The sequence below is a fragment of the Parasteatoda tepidariorum genome, chromosome 10, assembly GCF_982258835.1.
Source record: "Parasteatoda tepidariorum strain Cologne lab strain chromosome 10, Ptep-v5.0, whole genome shotgun sequence".
Classification (NCBI taxonomy): Eukaryota; Metazoa; Arthropoda; class Arachnida; order Araneae; family Theridiidae; genus Parasteatoda; species Parasteatoda tepidariorum.
Window position 1 is genome coordinate 55,560,291 of NC_141764.1, and position 25,905 is coordinate 55,586,195.

Consider the following 25,905-nt stretch of genomic DNA (forward strand, 5'->3'; position numbering starts at 1 on the left):
CTACACTGTAAACAGTTCCGGATCAAATTACAGTAAAAAGCACCGGTTCTCTGGGTGCCAGTACTTATTACCTTACAATCAACTTTTTAACGCAAAATTTGAAAGAATAAATAATCTGATACACTGTATTTTTCATACAGTAATATTTACAGTAAGATCACTGTAATAAAAAAAAATAATGTATGTCGTAAAACTTTATAGTCAAAATATATTTTACAAAGAAATGGATTTTACGGATGCAGCACTCAGGGTGCTAGCACTTTTAACCATAGAATTATTCCGGATTTCTTACAGTATTCTAAAAATCAATTATTCAAACGGACAAAGTTAAAGATTTGAATTTATAAAGCATATTTCCTGCTGATATATGGTTTCTGCTGATCTGTAACATTACAAGTTAATTAAATTATTTTCACAATCATTTTATGCAGATAATTTATTGTCCGTCATTTTATTTCTTTCATTTAGCTGAGCCTCCAGTTCTACTGAGTAAGTTTGAAGAGCTTATTGTAAAACCAGGGGAATCCATATCTCTTCGCTGCTCTGCTGTTGGCAATCCACTTCCTCAAATAACTTGGTATTCATATGATTTTCCAGTTCAAGATACGATCAGAATTCGTGTTGGGGATTACGTTAGTCGAGAAGGCCATGTTATTAGTTTCATAAACATTACCAGGTAAGTAATATCTGTTTACTCGCAATTGCTTCAATAATATTTAACTCGATACACTTTATTAAGTGATTTGTTGTTCTGGGTGTTGATTGAAACATAAATATGGAAATTAGAGCTATTTGCGAAACTATATTTAGTAGATATTATCCTAAATGCTGTTAATATCTTCTTTAAATTACATTTATCATCATAACGTAAAAGTTTTTAATATATGTATGTAGAAATGCATAATCTAAAAATGTATGTAAAAATGCATTTGCTCACTTTCTTTGATTATTAAAATATCATCACTAGCATGTGCCTTATTTTAATAATAAAAATAATTAAAAAGGATAACACTTGTAAACACTTTTTCAGGCTTAAAACTTGCGTAATGCTTTTATAAATTCTCCTTAGAGTAATGTACATTTACTAATATTTTTACTTGATAGACCAAAAGAAATTCTATACCAAATTAAGTTGAAATAAATACAATGAGCCGCCTGATTTATTGGTGTAAAATTATTGTAAGTAACTTAGTGAGTGTGAGTAGTTTAACAAAGCTATGTAACAATGAGAAAATACTGAAAAATGACTTTTCACAAATAACATAATTACATTAATTGAGAATAATAATGAAACAACAAAAACATAAAATGAATACTTTCATTTTCTATAGCACCTACTAAAAGATGTACACAATATGGAAAAAGACGAAAACATCTACGTCAACGTTTTTCTCTCTCCTTCTATTGAGCATGTTAGGCTTCCTTTGTTAGAGTAGGAGATTTGAAAAGAGCTATTATGCTTTGAATGTTGATTGTTAATGAGTGTGTGTCAGTCAAAATATTTGTAAGGTTTCGATTTTAGTAAGTAGTTGTAAAAAGAATTATTAGTCTTAATATTTTCACATTTATTTTGAGATCTTCTTTAATATTAACTATTGAATCTGATTATTAAGCGTATATTTATAATTTAAAAAAGAAATATTGCATTATAGTTCCAAATTAGCTTTTGTTAGAATTTTTATTTTGCGTTATAATAATTTTGTTTAATACCAAAATATGTATTTCTATAACTCGCAGCTAATATCATTTTTTTAACTTGTTAATGATACTTTTTACTTTTCGACTGAGCCTCGAAACAAACAAAAAAAATCTAAAAATAATAAGTGTGTATTCTTGTTCTTTTTTACCAAATTTATTATTATTAAATTTAAAAAATTTCAATTCTAAAATTTAATAAATTTCAAAATCAATTGTAGAGTTGAAGTTTCTGATGGTGGACAGTATGAATGTCGTGCTATAAATGAATATGGTGTAGACTCTTTTTCATCAATAGTTCATGTAAAAGGACCACCTTCTATACGACCAATCAGAAACAGAACTGCAGTTGCAGGAGATATCTTAATTGTGCACTGCCCAGTTTCCGGCTATCCAATTCAGTCTATCCGTTGGATGAAAGGTAAATAAACCATAAATTTAATTATAATTAACTTACAAAAATTATTTTATTTATTATTTTTCCTTTGCTTTTTATTTACATCTTTCATTTGAAATATTTCCATTTTTTTGGAATATTTAGTATTATTTGCAATTTTACGCATCCTTGCTATTGATAAATAGCGGATATTTTCCGGTTATCTCAAAAAAATTACTTAAACATTTAGTTTAAGAAAAATACATTTTCAACTTTTTTTAAATCTCACTGTAAAACATTCCAGGTCAAATTATAGTTGAAAGTACCGACACTTAAGGTACCAGTACTTTTTGGTATTGACCCATTTTTCTGGAATAGGTTACCGAACGAAAAATCTGAAATGCCGTAGTTTTTACAGTAATAATTACCGGAATATAATAGATTCTCTCAAATTAAATAAATATTACTGTAAAAATTGTGGTACCTTAAATTACACGATGAATCGATTTTATGCATGAGGCACCCAAAGTGCCGGTACTTTGTACCGTAATTTGATTCGGAATTTATTACAGTATAGCATCATATGTATTAAAAAGCATCCCGGAAACAATTGTGATATTCAAGATATTTTTAATTATCATAGCTCTGATGAAAAGGACATCAAAACTCAAAAACAAATTTAAATAGGATAATTTGAATTTTGGAACTGTTGAAAGTGTGTAAAGACGTAAATCACTTCCAAATATATAATTCTCTTTAATTCAATTGTAATTTTCAAACCATTTAGATTTCGATCTTTCTCATAGTTTTTACTCATAATGATCACTCTCACTTTATTTTTAACTGTAAACTTTTTTAAACTACTAGTTTTTTGATGTTTTACGTAATTCCCGCCAATGAAAGTGCTACATAAGGGATCTTGAAAACAAATTAACTAATTTTGCATGTTATTAATTTTCATATACGATTTTGAGAAAATTACGTTTCAAAATTGTTATAGAATCAATAAATTATTATATACCACTCCATCAAGTCATTATTTTTCTTCAGATCACTTGAAAACAGTTCAAAAGAGTTTTAGAACGTGATCTTAGACGTGCAAATTAGAAAAGGAAAAAATTTTGATTATTTTTTTCATCTAAAACTGTTTTTTTTTTCAACATAAATAAGTACTATAATCTTGAATTATTTCTATATATCTGGATAAAATAAAAAATAAAAATTGTCAATTATTGCGTTTGTAACACTTTCAAAAGAAAATTTTCCATGTTAAAAAATTCTATTTCAATATGAATTCATATGCTTCAAATAAACCCTAAGGTTCAATAAATTATTTGTAGACTGTTTAGTTTGCTAATAAAAGTTGAATAAAATTTTAAAAAGTGCACATAACTTGTCTTTTAAGGAAATATAATGCGTGATAATACGTCCTTTAAGAAAATGTCAGGTTAATATATTGAATTCTTCATGGAAAACATTAACGAAAGAACAATTTTTGGCATTCTTATTATGATTAGATTTGTTAGAAAATAATTGAAGGAAATATTTTGTTACCTGAGGGTATAAGGTATTTAGTTAGTTTAATTAAATTCCCCGATTAAAACGTCTTTTAAAAAATAAAATTTTTATGAAATTTAAAAAAGAAATACACAAGTGCTCATATTTCTCTGAATGAATAATGCAAAGAATCTTAACCTAAACCTAGCTTAAACCTAAAAATTATTTTCCACATAATTGTTGAAAAAATACATCAAGAAGAACCTCGGTTCCAGATAGAATGACATTTTAAATTAATTGATTTCAGCAATATAATTAAATCTGTTTTCTTAATATAATAATACTGTCTAAATAATTAAAAATGGTATAATCATAAAATGGAAAAATTATTTTCAAAAAAATTTTCATAGCATGCGACGATTTTTTTAGAAATGCAAACTTGAAAAAAGGAATCATATTTGAGGCAAACTTACTATAAACAGATTTGTACAATATAGTTCGAATAAATAATTTAAGAGACCAATAGGAACAAAAACGTTCATTAAACTCAATAAAATATAATTTAAATAAAAAACTATAGTCTAAAATTTATAAAAGCTTATGCCCAAAAATCTGATAATAGCTTAAACGGAAGAATTTTTTTTTTCAAGGTAAACTTTTTATCCTCCTATTTGTTCAAAAATGCATCAAAAATAATCTCGGCACCAGAGGGAACGAAATTTTAAATTAATTGCGTTCAACAATGTAATTAAATCTGTTTACAATAAATAACAATGTTAACTAAAAATTTGAAAAGGATATCGCCATAAACTTACTGAAAAATTTATTATTAAGGATTTTTTTGTAACATGAAATGACTTCTTTTGAGATAAAATGTTTCAGAAACAAATTATTTTTGAGTCAAACTTACTATAAATAGATTTGAATGAATAATCCGAAGAAATTAAATCGGTAAGAAATTACTTGATTAAGACTTCATTCGCTTAAAAAATATAAAAATTGGAAATAACATTTGACAAGTGTCACGCTCTTAAAAACAGATGCCCATCTTCAAGGTTTTCCGGACGTGAATTGTAACTGCCGTCATTCACGTCTGGCAAGTCTAGAAGAAGGGTGCGTGTTTTGAGCGCCTGAAACTTGTCAACTTTTATTTCCAATTTGTAAATTTTTTTGGAAAATGATGTTTTTAATCAATTAATATAAACAGATTTGTTCAAAAATTTTTGAAAAAATAGTTTTAGAGTCCGAAGGGAACAAAACATTTAATAAATTCAATTAAATAATTTGAGCAAAACTGATTACAAAAAACATTTAAGATAATTAAAATTCAAAATACAAAAAAAAATTATACAATTTTATTCTTTTTAAGAATTTTTTGAATATTGCAATAAATCCATTAGCAAAGATAACTTCGACGGAATCATTTTGGAGGCATACTCATTGTCATCAGATTTGTTCAAAAATGTTCGAAGAAAGAATGTAGGCACCCGAGGGGACGAAACATTTATTCCACCGATCCCATCAATCATCAATGATAGTAAAAAGGAATATGGCGGTGATTTCTGCTTTGCTTTTGTGTCTGTAGGCAACCGTCAACTTCCCCTGGGAAGACGCCAGAAGGTATTCACTAATGGAACTTTGCTCATCCAAGGTCTGGATGCTGTGGAGGATGCTGGAAAGTACCGCTGTCAGGTGGAAAATGATGAAGGGATCAAAGCTTCTGTCGACGTCTTTCTTGGAGTTCTTGGTGAGCTATATTCTTGTCGACTTGATTGATTGGCTAATCTGTTATCAATATCAAAAATAATATCTTTCCGATATCTTATACAAATTGAATAAAGTGTTGCTTAAATGTTGGTAGTGCTATATTCATGCTTCATTGAGTAAAAAAAAATCCCTACAAGTCATCTTGCAAGCAAATATTTAGCATAATGTTTAAAGTGTAATCGTTAAATAAGTGTTAACTAAATTGAATTTTTTTTAAAAAATCAATGTTCATTACTTGGGAAATTTTGGCATTTTTTTAAATCATAACTGTATGTTCTCAATAACCTGATTCATGTGTAATAATATTGTATGATATTGCACAATTTTTCGATTTGTACACAATGAAAATAATTTAATAACATTGCCTCATCGTATGGTAATGATATTTTAGGTAAAACCGAAAACATAATTTTGATTAATATAACCAAAATATACTGTATTTAAGCAAATTCATTTGGATTTTTTCGTTCATATGTTACCGGTTTACTGGAAATTTTAGTTCGAGAAATTATAGTTCTTATTTGCACATTTAGTAAAAAATACGAAATTAAAATCTAAATTTAATCGAATCAATATTTTTATGCTATGCTCTAAATTATCGTGATAAAACTACCTAATTTTACTACGATCACTAAATTTTATTACATATTATAAACCATAATTTTTTAATAGTTTATTTTACCCAAATCATTAACAAAGCACTCAGTTAAAAATAATCTGAGCTTTTTGGTGTTCCCTTAAAGCCAGAAACACAGCAAATTTTGCATAATTCATGTTTAATACTATTATGGTAGTCTGTTACCGCACATTTTTCCTCGGTGTAATTTTTAAAATCATTACTACTTGGGTCTTTCTATTAATTTTTACTTTATAGTAACCTTCAAGTTGTAAACGGATTATACTTCCTCAGAATTAACCCACGGGATGCTTAAAAATACTCTTCTTTTATTTATTTCGGAACAAATATTTTTTTTGAACAATTCTTGTTCTGTTCTGATCTTGAATTTTTCCGGATTAAATCTATTTTCTAAACTTTGAGGTTGTAAGCATTTTCAATACAAGAAGTTTGCAAACGTTAAGAAATGCTTGAAAGCCTGAAATTTTACATTCGGTAACTATGTCCCATAGCAATGAATAAAACTAAATGAAAGGTACTCAAAAATATTCATTCGTAATTGAATAAATAAAGATTTTGAGATCGAAGAATTCTCAAAAGGATAAAATGAAGGAAGTTGAGCACTTTTTATGGGTGAAAGGGATCTTTAATTGCCCAGTATGCTATTGATAACAAGAAATATGATTTTTATGCAGTTTTATTTTTTAAAAAAATAAATATTCCTGTGGGGCTTAGATTTAATAAGTTTACTAGTTTTATTTAAATTCCTTTCATTTCATCTGCAATTATTTTTTAATCTAAAAAAAGCCTTTTGTTGCCTTTTATGGAGTTCTTGATTGACATTTCTTTTCAAATTAATTGATTTGATAATCTGTAATCAATATCAAAAACGGCATCTATCAATCTCAAAAATAGCATATAAACAAACAATAAAATTTTGTATCATTAAAAAAGTTGTTTTTAATCTGCAGATAAACAAAAATATAAAAAAGCTAACTTTGACATTTGATTTATAGTGCTTTAAAAACCCCTCTCTGTTAAAATATCTGTAATGGTTATTTTTTTCGAAATCTTTTAATGTCTATTGCATATTTATAAGAATCCATTAATGAGTTAGATCATTTAATTATTTAAATAAAAAAACAGATTTTACTTAATTTATTTCAGAAAAATCATAAATAATTAAGCTACTTAGTATGGATGAGTTTTATGAACTATAATATCGTATTTGGGCACAATATACAATAATTACATTTTATTTGACTTCAATGTCTTAACGTAATGTTCAAAAAATAATAAATAGTAAAAAGAAAGTATTACTTAAAAAAATATATCCCAATGACATAAATGAAAAATATTAATAGTAAGAAATAATCTAAACTATTTAAAAATGCTAAACTTTAGGTTGTAAAAATAATATTTCGTGAAAATATAATGCTCTCTTTAAAAAAATGTTCAATTAAAATTTTTCAGCCGTATATTGCAATAGAAAGAATTCTGTAAACGGTAATAAAAATTTCTGCTTAATTACCTTTCATCACATCATGTCTCAAAAAATACTCATTTGAGTGATTAAAAACTTTTTTTTTCACCTACATTACAGTTAACTGAAGCAACATATGAAGTAAAACATTAACAATTTCATCCCTATTAACTTAATTCACAATTATTTCACCAAATTTAACTTAAGGAAGGTTATTAAAAACACAATTCTCCATCATTAATTCTCCCAGCAGGAATATACCATACTATTATAGAAAACTTTTCTAAACAGGGAAAGAACTAAGACTTCTCTATCCATAAAGATGAGTAAGATTTTAAGAGAAAACCATCATCTTCGGAACAAAAAACCGAGAGTACTATCGGAAACCTTTAATCACTCTAGATGTTTATTTATTTTTTTTTATCTAGATGATACCAGCCAATAGCAGTGTGAGTTATTCTTTACGGTCGTGTTGCAGTGTACAAAAAATATGCCTTATTTGTGCTATATATGTCAAAATAAGAAATATTGATTTCCGTGTTAAGCTTTTTTACTTTTCCTCTCTTTATGTAAATGGAATGCCGCATTATATTGATGAGCGATGTTAGTGGAAAACCAGAAAAATAATGGAGGGTCATAAGGTTTTTTAAGCTACTTAAAACAGCACTTATCTTTAGAAATGGAAATAAAAAAAATGGATTCATAAAATATTCTTCTAATTTTTAACTATTGAAAAAAATAGAAAGAAGTTTTCTCGCTTTTATTCTTAGTTTTTAGAAAACATTTTTCGAAAAAACATTTTCTCCTTTTTAGATATGCATTTGTGTTGGAGAAAGAAATCGAATGCTTTTATGTAAGAAACATAAAGTAAGAAAAAAATGCTAGTCACCGGTTCGTACTTTGTGCAAATTTCTAAAGTTTAAATAACTTTTTTTCCTTTACTTTTCAATTGCTAATTCAATTTACAATTTGTTGGTTCCCTGTTCAAAACAACGTAAAATTTATAAATTGTTTGAACATTAAGAGAGAAAGCATTTTTTCTTTTGATAAACCAATTACGGCAGCCTTTCAAATTTCCTATTTTTAAATTTTTATGATCGAGTGTTTCCTGCATGCAATCTGAGAATGAAATCATGTTAGGATTTCTAGCATAATACTAGTTTTAAAATTTAAAAATATAAAAAATTGCGAGCATTATTTTTCATATTTAATTGGGATGGTTTTATCTTACGACCTATCATTTCTTTCCTTTTATTGCTAGTACTACATTTCGAAGAGAGTGTGAAAGAAAGAATTAGTTGTTCTTTGAACTCTTAACTTTTAATGTAAATTGCTCCAGAATTAATTTAATAAATTTTTTTCTCTATGGAATTGAATTATTTTTCTTAATGTATCGATTTATTTAAAACTTAGAATTTTTTTTATTTTTTGATTATCAAGATATAATATTTAATAAATAGTATTTCAATAATTTAGTATTTAGTAACAGTATTTATAGTATTTAGTAAGTATATATTATTTATAGTGTTTAGTGAATAGTATTTAAATATTTAATAATTAGTATTTTTTAAGCTTTAATTCGGATATTTTTATCTTACTATTTATCTTTTTTTCTTATTACTATTTTTCTTATCTATTTTTCTTATTGCTAGCGCTGCATTTCTAAGAGAGTGTAAAAGGAAGAAATAGTAGCTCATTGACCTCTTAACATATAATGTTAATTGACACAGAATTAAACTAGTATGGACTTTTTATTAATGTTTCGATAAAGTTAAAATTTTGAAAGTTTTCATTTTTTAAGCATATAGATCAAATATTAAAAATTGAAATTCCTTTTTTTTTAGATTTTACACGAATATAAGATTTTTGACCAAACTTAAGAAAAAAATATTCAACATTGCTATTATGTATAGGTTTTACTTTTAATGCTTTTATTTAATTATACTGCAATATAAGGCCTTTTCCGCAAAAGAAATTAGCTGTGTGGGGCATACATTAAAAATACAAATTAACAGTAGAGAAACAACAAAACTCTAGCATATTCTTAACTCAAACAGCCTTGATATGAAATTGCAAATTTTATTTTTAATATTTTTGTTAGTTAAATACTAATATAAGGTATTTTTCACAAAGGACTTCGGCTCGCATGCACTAATATTATAAAAATTAACATTTGGGTAACAGATCGGAGCTTTAACGTTCCTTGCCTTTTCTTATTGATAAATCCAAAATTATTTTTCTTTTATTTACCGAAACTCTTTTTTTTTTGTTATGATGTATTATTTTTTATAAAAACTAAGCATTCACTACAAAGGGCAGCTATAACTAATATGGTGAAAGTTTAACGCAAGAGATTGTGAGATTTATGATATTTTAACAAACACAATTTACTGACAATTTCCATCTCCAGTGGACGAAACAAATTATATATTTTGTAGTACAAATCTATCATTGATCAAAAACTGATATTCAATTATTTAAAAATCATATGTAGTCAATATATGTAGTATTTATTTGTGAGTTTCGTTCTATAACTGTATTAAGTAACTGCTCTCTTAAAATGAAAGAGTTATTTCCCCTACTCAAAAAAGAGTTAAATTTTTTTAACTCAACCTGACTGAAATACATTCTTATTTTAGCGAAATTCTTGCTTTGCATTAACTCAAACTTGAGTGGTATTTATTAAGCAATATTTGAGTGCCTTTAGCTCAAACTTGAGTGATTTATTTATTATTTAATTGTGTGCGAGATATAAGCTGGAATTTCTACCGTTTTATTTTAAAAAGCAAACGATAATAAATCTAAATAAAATTGTTATGTTCTGTGATCTAAATAGATTATGTCTTCGTTTTTATTTTACGTTTAATTTTTTTTCTGGAGAATATGTCATTTAATATTTTGAATTACGATGAATTAAAACAACTTTTAGTTCACAGCGGTATTTCTGAAGAAGACGCTGTTTTACTTTTCAGTAAGTGGATATACTTTGTTGCTTTTATTTTGATAATACTTTCATTTTGAATGTGTTATATACACATTCCATTTAAATAAGCTGTTTTTCAGCGTCTTTTAACAAAATATACTATTCTTTTAAATTATTTGTCAAAAAAATTTATTAAAATTGAAAGTGTTAAGTGTGGATGATTATGAAATATTAAAAAAATTTGATTCCCTGCTAGAATCTTTGACAAAGCATGTGCGAACATAATTATATCTGATAAGAGTTTTAGAATTTTTTCAGATTTCATATGAAAGTTTTAACATTTTATTTTAATGCTAGGGTTGCTATTCATATTTCTGGCCTTGGCAACAGTAAGTGTTGCTAGGCGACCGCAGACGATTTTAATCGAAAGTTTGATATTTTTAAACACAAATTCAGCAGACGATTTACCATTATAGCTTCATTTGTGTTGTTGACAGTAAATTGAAAAGTTCTTCTCTTTCAAAAAAAAGGATTGAATCGTGAACATTTTCGTGCCATTATTTTTCATAAATTTCGACGTGGATTGTCAAGACATGAGTGCTTCGATGAACTTAATTCTTTATTCAGCGATAAAGCGCTATCCTACAGCACAGTAAAAAATTGGTTTAACGAATTTAATCGTGGTCGATGTTCGATCCAGGACGAATCTCGTGCAGGTCGTCCAAAATCCGTTGTTGTGCCAGAAAAGATCGATGCTGTGCGTGAACTGATAAAGCAAGATCGTCATGTGACATACCGTGAGATAGAGGGGTCTTTGGACATTAGTATGACTAGCATCAATAAAATATTGCATGAACATTTGAGCGCAAAAAAAAATTTGTTCTCGTTGGATCTCGCATAATCTGACAAATGCTCAAAAAAAGGCTCGTGTCGATTGGTGCAAGGAAATATTGGAAAAATACGTTCAAGGTACATCAAAGGCTGTGTATAACATCTACACAGGGGACGAATCATGGATCTATGCATATGAGCCGGAAACAAAACAGCAATCAACTGTATGGGTCCTCCAAGACGAGGCAAAACCAACAAAAGTTGTTCGAGGAAGAAGCACATCGATTGCCAAGCAACAAATGATTGCCTTTTTTTCGGCATTAACGGTCATGGGGCAACAGTGGCGTTAGAGCAACGCAGGACGGTCAATTCTGAATGATACACGACCATTTGTTTGCCAGAAGTCATTGGAGAAATTCGAAAAAAGCAGAAGAACAGGCGAATCATTCTTCATCATGACAATGCGAGCTCTCACACATCGACTCAAACAAAGGCATTTCTGACGGAGCGAAAGATGGAACTGATGGGTCATCCGCCGTACAGCCCTGATTTGGCACCCAATGACTTCTTCTTATTCCCACACATCAAAAATAAATTACGTGGACAACGATTTTCGACCCCCGAAGAAGCGGTTGATGCATTCAAAACGCATGTTTTGGAGTTACCTCCATCGGACTTTAAAAAGTGCTTTGAAAATTGGTTCGAACGCATGCAAAAGTGTATTGATCATCATGGAGAATATTTTGAAAAACAATAAAACCAATTTCGATCCTACATGTTTGTTTTTTCATTATTAGGCCAGAAATATAAATAGCAACCCTCGTATAATAAATTTATATCCATGTTTAGATTTCCTGATGTATAATTTTGGTACAAAACATTTCTGGATAATTAATTTCATATCATTCTATGCTTCTTTCATAAAAGATATTGACGAAATTATTGTTCATACAGTCTATAATTGCTGTTATTTAAATTGCTTTCTATTAATAAAGTTGACTGTCTTTAATTTACGAAAGTTCACATTTGCAACATCCATTCATTCAAATCAGAATCTTCAGGTGTTCAATGTATTTTATTGTAAATATATCATTCAAAGAAAAAGTGGAAAATATTATATTTAAAAAAATTAAGCAGCATTTTGAATTTTTCTGTTTTTATCCTGTTTTTATCTTTTATTTAATTGGAATTCAGAATTAATACTATCTTCTTATTTCATAAAGTATTTATCACATTATACAAACTATATTTCCTTTGTTGCTAGCATAAAAGTTCTTACCACTTCTCTTCAAATTCAATTTTCGAGGCAAAATTGAAAATGCAGAATTGATATTTAATTAAAAGTACAATGCTAATTAAAGTATTGGAAAGGGCAAATAAATTAGAATTTTGCAATAGTTATAGATTAATAGTAAAAAATAGGAGCAAAATTAAAAGTAATATTTATTATGAGATATAGTTCAATTTGAATTTATATACCTATATCCCAGCTGAAAATAAACTGTAGGTTATTCTACAGAACTGAAGTAATTTCGTAGTTTTTTTAGAGTTAACTGCAAATTTTCTGTATTGCAATCTTAACTGTAAAAACACTGCAGTTATTTTGCAGCAAATGCGAAGTAATTTCTCAGTAATTTGTTTCGAAAAAACTTTTAGCCATTGTCTACAAAATTACTGTAGTTTAAGAGAGATCACTTTAAAATCATAAAGTTAGAAAAAACTGAAACTTTAAATCCGTGGTCATTCTGCAGTAAATTTGAAGTAATTATGCTGTCATTGTTTCAGAAGTATTCTTTCTGATGAATCTGCAGAAAAACTGCAGTTACTTTGCATTGTTGTAAAATTGAAAGAGTTTGATGTCTTCAATCTTGCTTTCCTGGCTGGTATATTAAATTTTTATAATGTTTTTCTTTTTGATTATATATTAATTTCTTACAATTAGGTAAAAATTCTAAACATATATATTGATAACGGAAATAACATACACTATCTATATTCATAATAGTTAAAATCCATAAAATGCATACTTGATTTAATTGCAATTATTTATAATTCAGAAGCGATACAATTTAATTAGTTTAAAATATGCCTAAAATTAGGTATTTAAATGTTTCTGTATTTTAGTAATTTTATTAAAATTGTCGTTTTCATTAATTTTTATTATTTATTTCTTTTTGACTTAAGAAAACTATGTTTGAGCAAAATTTATGGTAAGAACAATATTAAAGTAAAGTCAAGTAGTTAATGTTAATTAGTTAATTTTTTTATTCGAATTCATACTAAGCTAGGATTAATGTAGAACAAAAATTATACTTATTTTTTTCTAATCAAAACAAATATATAGTTTGGATTTTAAACAAATTTATGTCAAAAGAGTTTGCAAAATTGAGTTTGAAAAAGGGTATTTAATCCAGATCTTTTAGCTTCTAACGTCTTCTTCAAAAATTTATTAATTTCACTTAGTTTCAGAAATTTGTCTTAAAAAAATTTAGGCAATTTAAAACAATATACCTTTTTTATTGCTTGAAAATAAAGCTTTATAAATTAAACGAATAAATTTGTTCGAAAAAAAATGACTCATAGTATTTTCAATTGAACTTAAATGAGCATAATATTTATTACACTGCTTACTTTAAAAATTCGTTTAGAGCTCCTTACTTTTAAAAATTAAACTTCAAAGAAAAATGACGTAACTTAGGGGAAAGAAAAAAAAACTCAAATTTACAGTGGTTAGGAATTTTTCATAAAAAAAAACCTCTTAAGTAATAATTCATTTAATTGTTGTTTTACCGTATACAATCGAAATAATTGGATATCCACAAAATGATGCTATTCAAACTGTTAACTCTGGAAAAAAAATTTCACCTTATTTGATTTAACAAATACAAACTTTATCCTCCCATACAAAGACCCAGCTCATGAAACTAATTAGTTCTTTGTAGCCGTCTTGACACAGGATTGTAGCCGAGAGGGTTAGTCGGTCAATCTCACGACAGACGGGATGCCAGTTCGAATCCCAGGATACACAGTGTCGATATGCTCACAGCGAAAACTTTCATTAGTACTATATTATCTAATTAGATGTTTAAATTCAACAAACGTTATGATAAAAAAAAATTCCTATCTAAGGCTTTCTCTATCAAAAGGATTTTTTTTTGAACGAAAACTATAGTATTTTCTATCGCTTACGATAGATGGCACCACTGAATACAAAAATTTCGAATATTAACAGTAAAAATTTTGACTGCAATTTACGAACTGAAATACTGAAAATCGCTCAAACACGAGTTAAAATCACTCAAGTTTGAGTGAAAACGATTCACTCAGGTAATACTGAAAATCACTCAAACTCGAGGGAAAATAACTCAAATTTGAGTGAAAATTTTTTCACTCAAATTGAGCTATTTCCATATAACTCTTTCACTTGAGTGATTTTAACTCAAGATGAGAACGCCGGTTTTATCTAGATGAAAGAGTTAAATAGCACTCAAGTTGAGTTATTTTCACTCGTTCATTTTAAGAGAGTATCAACTAAGATTTATTTACTATTTTCTGGTAAGAAATTAAAAAGAAAAACGTTTGGATTGCCGTATTTTAAAAGAATCATCAAAAGTCTTTCAAAATATGATGGTGAAAGTAACAAAAGAATTTATTTATTAACCTTAACCGTTTGTCCAATCACTACATAAAATAAACAAGCACATAAACCAAGTAATTATTATGATGTTCAAGGCTCATGGATCAAGATCTAAGATTATGGATCTAAGAATAAAATTTGAATTTCTGCATTAATTCAAGAATATGGTAATATTACTTTTATAAATGGGTTTATTTCTATATATTTTTTAAATTTCTTCATGCATTTAAACAATAAATAAATATTTTTGTATAGTTTAAATAAATTATTTTTTTGTGTGGTTAATGCAAATTAACATACGTTTTTTTTCATATAAATTCTTTTTGTTGTTGTTGTTGTTGTTTTTGCTATCTTTTTAACTAATCCTGTTGAACTACCATTATAAATATTCAATTATTCATAGTGGTTTCCAATGCCAAAATATTTATGATTGTTTTACTTATTACAGCAGAGTCATATTTCAGCTACGAATTCAGTTATTTTGAGTCAGGCTTATACTAGCATTTTTTTTCTACCATTACTTATTTTTGTAAATCTATACTAGTCTAATGTTTTCCTTTACTGAAGTTTGTAAACACAGGAATGTGTTATAGCAAACAAAATGCATTTCAAGAACTGTTTCTTTTCCGAGTGCTCAATTCGAGGAAAACATTACATAACTAAATACAAAGCAAGCTTTTCTCTGAAATCAGTGGATATTCAAGATTATAAAAAATATTAAATTAGAAAAGAATCTAGCGGTTTATTTATTAGTAAGTAAATTATTAAATCTGTGTATGAATAAAAGTCTCTGTATGAATGACGCATTCATTAAAAATGCAATACTTTAACTTCGTTAGGAAACAGTAAAATTCGATCCATTATATTTTCCTTACTATGAAAAGGTATTTTTGTCTGTCTCTTAGTTGAAATAGAATGATAAAGCACTTTCTTAATATGTTTCCTTAAAATGCGTCTTGGGTGTGGCAACAGAAGGAATATTTGTGCTAAGGTGTTTCCTAGCACTTCCATAAATTTATTTCCCATTTTAAAATAATGAAATGTAAGATGAAAAAATAGCATAATGAAATATTATTTTTAATACGTATAGAATTGAGAAATTTTGTAAATATTTGTAATAAAAATCTACGCAACAAAAATTTTGCTTGCATAATTTTTATAATAAAATTTATTCGTTACATTAAATTGTGAAAATACCCATAAATCCTGAATAAAATAAATTGTTCCACTTTTATTATTTTAGAAATTTAATTTTACTTGTATATTATTGTTAATGGTTATTAAATAAAGTCATTATGGAAGTGGATTAAATTTTTAATGCATCTTGAAGTTGAAAAGTCACACTGTCATTAAACAAAGGTTACTGTATTCTAGAACGTTTTTAAAGTTTTTATATTACGTTGGAATCAGAACGTTCAGAAATTATTTGCAAGTTAACGATTGCATTTAAATCTGTATATAAACCGGTTTTGAATAGAAACAGCTGTAAGGGGTAAAAAAATTTATTTTAAAAAACCTTCATTCAGGACTCAAAATAAACTTCTCTACCATTGGAGGTATTTTGAGTGTGCTTTCAGGTCAGTATAGTTTGAAACAGGCTTCATTTATTATGCAAATCAATCTGCTCTACCATTGGAGATAATTTACACATGTCCTAAGTTCAGCATGGTCGGGTAACAAATAACCACTTAAAGATGATATTTGAACAATGATAATATATATCTGAAGCGATGGCTAGAACTCTTGTTTCATCTCGCTCCTAAACTTATATTAGCATAAGATTCAAAGAAGACATTTATTAATAAAATTTTATATATTATTATAAACATATAAAGAAAAAATTTTACTAATTGAGTTTGTGGGATGGATAATGTATAAGTTGTTAATTTTACTTTGTTGTATTACCGGTATTTGAACAGCCTTCCTAATTCAGAGTTTAGGACTATCAGTGTTCAATTCTTTAACCTTGAAATTTTGAACCCAATCCAGAAGACAAGGAAACTTCTGGATCAAGCAATGGGACGAACTAGGCTTGGTGGAGGCTTATTTTATGAAACTAAACCGCATTTGGGTTTCAATGTGAGGAAAACCGCGAAAACCCCCAATGGTTTGTGCTGGGGATTATAGCTGGGGATTATACCCAAGGGGATTATAGCCCATGATCCGTCTACCACAATTTTATGTCAGAACTGTGGTTAGTGTGAACCCGGAGAAGAAATTGCATCAATCAGCTCATTCTGAAGCGAGCACTCATTATCAGGCTCATTACATAGAGATGGCTCATTGCATAGAAACAGGCTACCACATCAAATTACATGGAAATGGATATACTATAATTTCGGTTCGATAAACAAAACCTTTCAAAATTGCCTAAACACCAAATGAAGGTAGTGAAATAAATAGACAATCACGCGTAAATTGGTTTGATCAATAGGGACCGGGGAACAAGATAATAAAGAAAGGGACTTAAACAAGTGTGAGGGGATTTGGCTGGAATCCCATCGTATAAGAGACAAAATTAGAATAGACTTCCATTTATTGAGAAACCTTGAGATAGTTCCCTCTGAGCGTTAGTTCCTGCTATTTCTGAACTTTTAGCTGCAAGCTTTCCTGCATCAAAAAAAAAAAGGTTTTCTCCATGTAATTCAAAGGCAATACCGCAAAGCAGGTAAATTTGGGTATTTTTTCCCTAGGGGCTCAAAGCTTGGATTGGTTTGAAAGACCATTGACTATACTCTTCATTACCTAGGTTCACATATGTAGATAGCTTCCTAACTCCTTAAAAAGACGCTATATGAAAATTTGTATATTTATTCTCACTGAAACATTCGTAAACGTTTAAACTTTTTGATTATTCTAATAGATGCAGAATATGTAAGTTATTTAGATTTAATATTTTTTATTATTTAATATTTTTAAGCATTATACATTTCCGTTATTCTTAACATATTTATTTTTCTTTTGACTGAGTAGTTCTGTGATATGTCTGAAACATTTGAATAATATTTACTTGGTACGTGTGGCAAAATTTATGGTGTAGTAGTCAAGAGAAATCTCATAGTATTATGAATATTGAATTTTATATCCATTTAGATAATATTTTTATGCGTATCTTAATGAATTGTTTTTATCAAGGTACATACATAAATTCAATAACTTTAAATTTTTGTGTTTTTTTTAATCTATAATTCTAACATTTTACTCCATGGAATATTTTTTTATAATTAATATTAGATTATTTTTGATAAATATTTATTTTGCTTGTTTTTTATTTTTTATTTTATTTAAACGACTTAAAACTCCTCATGCACCACAAAGTATAGTATGAGGCTTACAGTTGTAAGTAGAAAACAAAAAGAAGAAAAATTTACAAATTTACATTAAAAACAAAATTCCGCAAGGCCGTTTTAGCTCCTTTGGCAGTATAATTCAAATTTTGTTTGTCTTATTATGACCTATGGCAGTAAAATAGAAATTCTGAACTGTGAAATATTTTTTTTTGCTATATTCTTCAAAATATTACGTTCTGTTGATGAAGATTAGTGATAAATAATTTTTACAAAAAGAAAAAAAAATTTAAATCTTTGATTAAAATTCTAAATTTGCAGAGCGATGGCAGATCGGTTAATATCATGATTTTTGACATATCTTTCGTGTTCTTTATGTCGAAGTTCAGGGGCATGTTCGGAGAATGCTCAACTAGCCTGGTTTATCTGGCACCGGCATAATTTAAGGTTCTTTGAAATAAGCATACACAAATTCATTCTGCTTTTCTTATTATTCAAAATGTATTTTTAATTAGCGCAAAAGTATTTTCACTGCATTTATAATGAGCGCTAAAATTATAAATCTGCATCAAAAATACTGGTGTCCTTTCCTATCGTGATTGACCCAATGCAGAATCGAAGCAACATTAGCAAATAACTGAAATTATAAATTAACTACGACAGTTTGCAAAATGAATAGAGTTTAATATACTACTTGTCTAAATTTTTGGGTTCTTTTGATAGGTAAACAAAAAAAAAATAGGAGAGCAACCAGCCTCATTTTTTGAAAAAATAAGGAAAATGTGTTTTGGTATAAAATAACAAAAGATATAATTGAAAATGCAAATATCCTCGAAAAAAGTACTTTATTATAATAATTTTAAAAAATTCTTCTCTTCAGATCGAAGAAGAAAAAATCAATAGATTACTTCTTGTAATCTTTTGGGGGAGTAATCTGATGAAAAACGCAAAATTTTGAAAGGAACAATCGATAAATATGTTTTTTATTCCTGCATAAAATTGCACTTGTTTTTCATTTTGGTACTAAAATCAAGAAACATATTGCGGCTGAGTTTTTCTTTTTTTAAAAATAATAATAACTCTAAAAATCAATGAAAAGTAAACAACTAATTCTTCGATTAGAATCAAAAATAAATTTATTTCTTTAAACCAACAGTTATAACCGTAGAATTTTATTGATTTTTTTAATAAAATTATAAGTAATCTTAGTTTTTCTTTCTCAATTGTATAGCGCGGGACAGAATTCTTTTTATGCTATTACTTCTTTAAGATGAAAAAAGCCTAAATAACTGCATAATATATCACAGTTTAATTATTTTATTTATTAAAGATATCTCAAAATTTTTTGCAAGATTAAATAAAGTACTGACAGTTAAGGACTTATAAAAATTCTGTATTAGACGAAAGAACAACACATTCCATTGCTGAAAAATACATTGAAAATTATAGACGTTTGGCTGCTATAGTTTGCAAATTTTGGACCATATATAGTCGAAATATTGATTTAACGTCGTCGCATTTAAAGAAACTGAAGAAAAATTCAAGAAGACTTGGAAAAAATGTACACTGGACGTCCAATACACATGCTTTAAGGTGTGTACAGGCCATCGTGAGGTTTCAACTAGACCGTGCTATATACTATACGTCCCGTGAAAACCCAATTACTGAACGAGGTATGTTCTGGTCATGTATCTCTCGTTTCGGTATCCACAATTCAACCCCTAGATCATGTGATTTACCACCGCTGGATTTCTTTCTGTGGGGTAATTTAAAGTAAAAATCTACGTCAACAAGCCTACAACATCTCTTAGCAATAAGGAAAGATATTCAACTCCGTAGTAATTAAATTCTACCACATTTATCAAAATAGTAATGGAAAATTTCGATGAATGATTGCATATGTGCCAGCAAAAACTGTTGGTGATAAACATACTGTGCTATTACATGCATTTCCCTGCCCTATGCCTTTAATTTTTGAATAATAAATATTTATTGTTGCTGTTGTTGTTAATTTACGTCGCACTGGAGCTGCACATTGGGCTATTGGCGACGGTCTGGGAAACATCCCGGAGGATAATCCGAAGACATGCCATTACAATTTTGATCCTCTGTGGAGGGGATGGCACCCCCGCTTCGGCAGCCCGACGACCTGCGCGCGAAGTCGAGCACTTTACGGTAGCACAGTTTAACGAGGACCAATATCGCACACCCTCGGTCCCTACGCAGACTGATCCAAATGGTCACCCACTCGCACACTGACCGCAGCCAGTGATGCTTGACATCGGTGATCTGCTGGGAACCGTGTCTTAACGATCAGTCCACTGCGGGACAATAAATATTTATATCATGGCGAAAAAAACTATATTTTCTATTGAATTCGAATCTTACGTAAGTTTTGGGACACGCATTATAAATTAAATATTTTTCATACTTTTGTCTACTAGTTTTTTGAAACAAGTTTAGCTAAGAGACTGTGGGCACACTTTTCTGGGTAAAACAGATAAATTTGAATACCAAGAACTTAATACTATATTTTTGATACTGCCAAGCATATGTTCTTCGGATTTGTTATTTTACTTAAACCATATTTATTTATTTTTTTACAAAATTTGGTTATTCTACTCGTTTCTTACCGATTTTGCGGTTTAAAATATAAAATAACACTCTAGTCTACAATTCCTAATAACTTCTTTCAACTGAAGTCATAATAACTTCACCTTCCCAAAATTCTACAAATCAAGAACTTTTTTTGGTTTTCTCAGAGCAATTAATAAAGACTAACTTGCTTTTAAAAATCATTTCTTGGGTTTAATGCGTATGATAATTTATTCATTTTCTTACCATTCTTACATTTTGCGCAACAGTCGAGTTCATTTTACCCTTATTTTATTTTCCCATGTCGCTATTTTTTTAACTTTGAAATAGTTTCATTTACTGTTTTCTCCAATTTCTTAAAACAAGCCAAGGAGGATCTGGAGATACAGCAGAGGATTCATATGAGGTGTACCGGGTTCGAATCTAAGCGATGACTGGTCGATTCGTATGCTGCTCCCGGTCAACATCGACCACAATGCATCACGCATGTAAATTGTAGGAGGGTCCTCTGTGGTTAATACAACATGGTCAAGATTTTCCCTGCTATTGTTCTTAACGTGGAAAATTATCGTAGTTTCTATATTTGTAATTAAGTTTATCGCAATGCTTAGTTCAGGATTCGTCTGAAAGGGACTCAAAATTACATGACTACTACTGAGTTGAACATTGAGAGGCGTTTACCTGAAAATAATCGGCTTGTTTAATGCAGTGGATAAGATAAAATAAAACATTTAACAACAAATTACACAATTAAAGAACTGTGAAGTTTTTTAAGAGATACTGTTACTTTTAAATTACATTAAGTAAGCTGATTATAACTCAAGAAAAGAACTTTTTTATGCTTTACAATTTTCCTCAGATTTAATAAAAAGTAAAATGCCTCAAAATATATTCGAAATGTTTTGTTGTATAAACTGTGTTGTTCCGAAGAGAATTTCAATCATCTACCAGAAAGTATTTTACTCACAAGGCACGTTTATCCGGAAAAAAACGAAAAAAATATATAAAGAAAATTAGGTGAAAGCATTGTTTATGTTTAAAAAACAGCACAATTACTACGAAGTCATGTTAAAACATGACAATCCCAGCGTGTTACAAATACAAAAGAGTACGAAAAACAAAATGATAATGGTAACACGTGCTTTGGTGAAAGGTTGAGAAATACCCATTTTTTAAACAAAACCATATTGATAATGTCCCTCTTTTGACAGTGACTGTTCCCAAAATCGCATACATTTCTCCACAAAACCTAAGACATTTGGGAAGCCATACGTTTCTGAATTATTTCTTTGCAGTCGTAAAAATAGAAGCCTGCAGCCGTTAAAACAGTATCACAGCGGAAAAAAAAGTAACATTATCACCAATGCAATGCTCAAAACCTTAGAGCAGTTATTGTTACGATCCAGAACTTCCATTTATTTTATTATTATGACATATTACAGTTATTTCATTTTTATTTTTGTTTATTAAGTTCCATGCTATTTGAAACTGTTCCATTATATGCTGGGGCATTCTCTTATAATTTTTGCTTTCCTTTAAAATTATATATTAATCTCGATTTACCGTGCAAAAAACGTCACTGGCATTATAATGTGTCGCTGTAAATTTTCATTTGAGAGAGGGAACGGCGTTTTCTATTCATTTAGAATAGTTTTGAATAAAAATGCGTTTATTCATGTTTGAAACAACTCCCATATCCCATGAATTTGCAATTTATGTTGATGATATGATACTGCACATTTTTGCTCTGAAATTTATCACCATTAAATTTTACATTTATGGCATATATTTTATCTACTTCATGTCCTGAGCATTTTATTTTGCTTGAAATTCAGCATTTGCTCTGATTTGTAATATTTTGTAACCTGATGAATATACCAAATTAATTTCAGTGAATATATATTTTAATATGAAATGTTTACTTTTTGCTCAAATATTTAATTATATATTATCCCACAATCAATACTATTATTTAGATGCTGAATTTTATTTTAAGAAAAGACAGAAACGTAATGAAAATAATTCTTTCAAATTGTTAGTCCTATAATGCGTATATGACAGAAACATTATAAATCCATTAAGCTATCGAAAAATGTCATTATTTTCAGCTAAAATTTAACTGAAATACATTAAAAATGGATCATTTTTTTAAAAAAAAATGTGTTGTAATATTTGTTCTTGTTAATAATATGCAAAATGGCTCTAACAAAACTATTCAGAAACATATAATACTTAAATTTGTTATATTAATGTCTTATAATTTTGCTTTATTGATAGAACCAACCAGTATAAATGATGTTGGTTAAAATGTGAGCATCGACTTACAAATTAATTGTACAACTTATAAAAAGTAGTTTTGAATAGTTTCTTTTTCCGCGATAACTGGCAGAGTTGGTTTAGATGTTATATTGCTTACTACATTATTTAAATAAAAAGTAAAGTGAAGAGCATCTTTTTAACCGTAAAATATTTTAATTTAATAAAATCGTGTCAATATGGTAATAAATTAATCAAAAATAATTGCATTATTGCCCTTTTGTATTAAAATATTTATAGTTTATTTAGACATTTAATTATCCTCGATTTATTTTAAGAAGGATCACAAAACTTAATGCAAGTAATTTAAGTCGAATTGTTAGTTCTAAAGTACATCTATAGCAGAAATAGTATAATTCGATTAAGCAAACGAAAAGAAAATGTCTAAATCATTGGAAAATTTCTAATTCATTCTAAATTTTTGGATTCTTCATTTTAAATTTCTAATTCATCCCATCTAATCTATTGGAAAGATCTGTATCGAATTGAAAATTTCAATATAGATCTTCCCAATAGATTAGGTGTGAAACAAAAGGCAGAAGAGTTAGGACTTTAAATAATTATTATTGATTACTTATCATTTACTTTAGAGATTTACTTTGATACCTTTATTTACTTTGATACCTATAGGGAACATATATTTTAATTTAGTTAGCTCTTATTAAAATTAAAGCAACACGACCTTTTGAAAGAAAGAATCCTACGAGATATCCCGCAAATTTTTCAGCTCGAAAAGTGAATTTCATTTCTAATGAAAAACTTTCAAAAATAAATCTTCATTTTAGAGCATATCTTTTGCTAGACGTATATGATTAGTTCTCTACCAAATCATCCATGGCATCTTATTATTTATTTACAGTTCCTCCAAGCATAACTCCCTTCAGCTTTCCCAAAAACCCTCAGGAAGGTATGCGGGCAAGTGTCTCGTGTAGTGTCCCAACTGGTGATGCTCCCATTCGAATATCCTGGCTGAAGGATGGAATTCCCCTATCCCTGGAGACTGGAATATCTCTTGAAATGATAGATGACTTCGTATCCACTCTCATCTTCAAGTCCCTTCGTCAAGAACACAGTGGCACATATACCTGCGTGGCATATAATGACGCTGCCACTGTCAATTATTCAGTTCCATTGTCTGTGAACGGTGAGTTGCACCTTTCGATTTGATTAAATAGTCTGGATGAATTAAGAACTTTAACAGCAAAATGGTTATTTTTTTGTCTATATTAACACATTTCTGTGATCAGAAAAAATAATTATTTAAATTGTTGAATAGTTTTCTTAAAAACTCACTTACACAGGGGGAAAAAATTTTATGTTGCGTGGGATTTTTTAACAGATCTTAGATACTTTTGTATCGCTGATATCAAATCTGTAATCGGTCTCTCCCGAAATAAAACAGTTTTTATTCTAAAAGGCATTAATCCATTTTTTGTCGAAATGTTCAAGTTTAAAAACGTTATATATTACAGAGAGTCACTAAAATGTCGCGACATACTTCTATAGGAGTTACGGAATATCATCTGGATTGAAATTGCATTAGAAACCATACCCGAAAGTGTCGCAATACGCCTCTAGTGGCGTATCTCTATTATGTTACAACTATTTCCCATTGAGCCTCTGAGGTCATAATAGGTACGCTCTGAGGTCATAATAGGTTCCCTAGCCGTGTAGGAAGGTATTTCCGGGCATGGTTCCCTATGCAATTCCATATCTGATGAAGTGTCTTAAAATATGCCAATATGCCATTACATTTATACGGCGCTGCTATTGGTCACGTTTAAGAGCTTCCACAGTTTGACAAAAAATGGACTAAAAATGTCTCTTTTTTTTTTAAGAAACAAACACTGCAGCTTTAGGAGCAAGACTAATTTTAGATCTGAAATCTCCACACCCGAATTCGAGGAGATCAAGTATTTATATTAACAAAAATTTGTTGTCCATAATTATCCTTTTTAGTTAAAATAAAATGTAATATTTTCTGATGATAGTGTTAATTTTAATATAAGTCGTATCTGCGTGTCATCTATGATAACTTTATTAGACATTGGTGCAATTTTATTAGTCTTAAGATGAGTAATACAAAAGAAATACTCAAAGCTATAAATACTTCTAAATTCGTGGTGAAAAATCGGATATGAAATTATTTTAGTATTAAAAATGTACTCAAAAGCTGTGATACTATTCTGCCCTCAAAACGAGGCTTTTTGGAAGCAACCTACTTAAATTTACGTTATCAGTTTAAATTATTTTAAACAGTCCACTCATTGACAAATTTACTTTGAAATTAAAATAATTTGCTTAATATCATCATGCATTGCCAATTTTCAATAATGGAAAACTTAAAATGGAAATACCGCATGAATATATTCTTTGGATTTCTTCTTACTTTTTTGTTAAGTTCCAATCGACTATAATTTATTTTAAGTTAATTTCCTTTTAAAGCATTTTTCTTGCCTGTTAAAGTTTTAACTAATTTATATTAAAAAGAACGATAAATATTTCAACAAGAATTTATCTATTTGATTTTTATTATATTGAAAATTTAGGAATTCATGAATCTTGTTCGCTAGTTTGAATACAAAAATGTTCTAACTGCAATTAAAGGAACTTAAAAGTTAAATCGATAATCTACTTTGATTTAACGCATTCGATTAACGTTTCATTAAATATTAACCACTTCTTTAAGCTAGTTTTTAAAAATAATACACTGTTTCGTTTGATGTCAAAAATTAAGCTGAACGGAAGAAAAATTTTATGTTTCTTTGATGTTAATAATTTTCATTTGAAGTGTGTCGATAAATTCTTGTATGTTCAAATGAAAGATTTTTTAATCAAAAGGTAAGTATAAATTACCTGTTAGAAGTCCTAAAAAATAAGTT

At 28.5% G+C, this 25,905-nt stretch overlaps 1 protein-coding gene across 1 annotated transcript in view; it reads left to right on the forward strand.

Annotated features, from left to right (window-relative positions):
• The window catches only part of LOC107452989 (cell adhesion molecule Dscam1), a 270,828-nt gene that overhangs the window by 157,353 nt on the left and 87,570 nt on the right, over nt 1–25,905 (forward strand). Inside the window, exons 8-11 of the mRNA XM_016069635.4 lie at nt 469–676; nt 1,917–2,116; nt 5,154–5,315; nt 23,883–24,167. Coding sequence (XP_015925121.2) covers nt 469–676; nt 1,917–2,116; nt 5,154–5,315; nt 23,883–24,167 — 855 coding nt within the window. The remainder of the gene's footprint in view (nt 1–468; nt 677–1,916; nt 2,117–5,153; nt 5,316–23,882; nt 24,168–25,905) is intronic.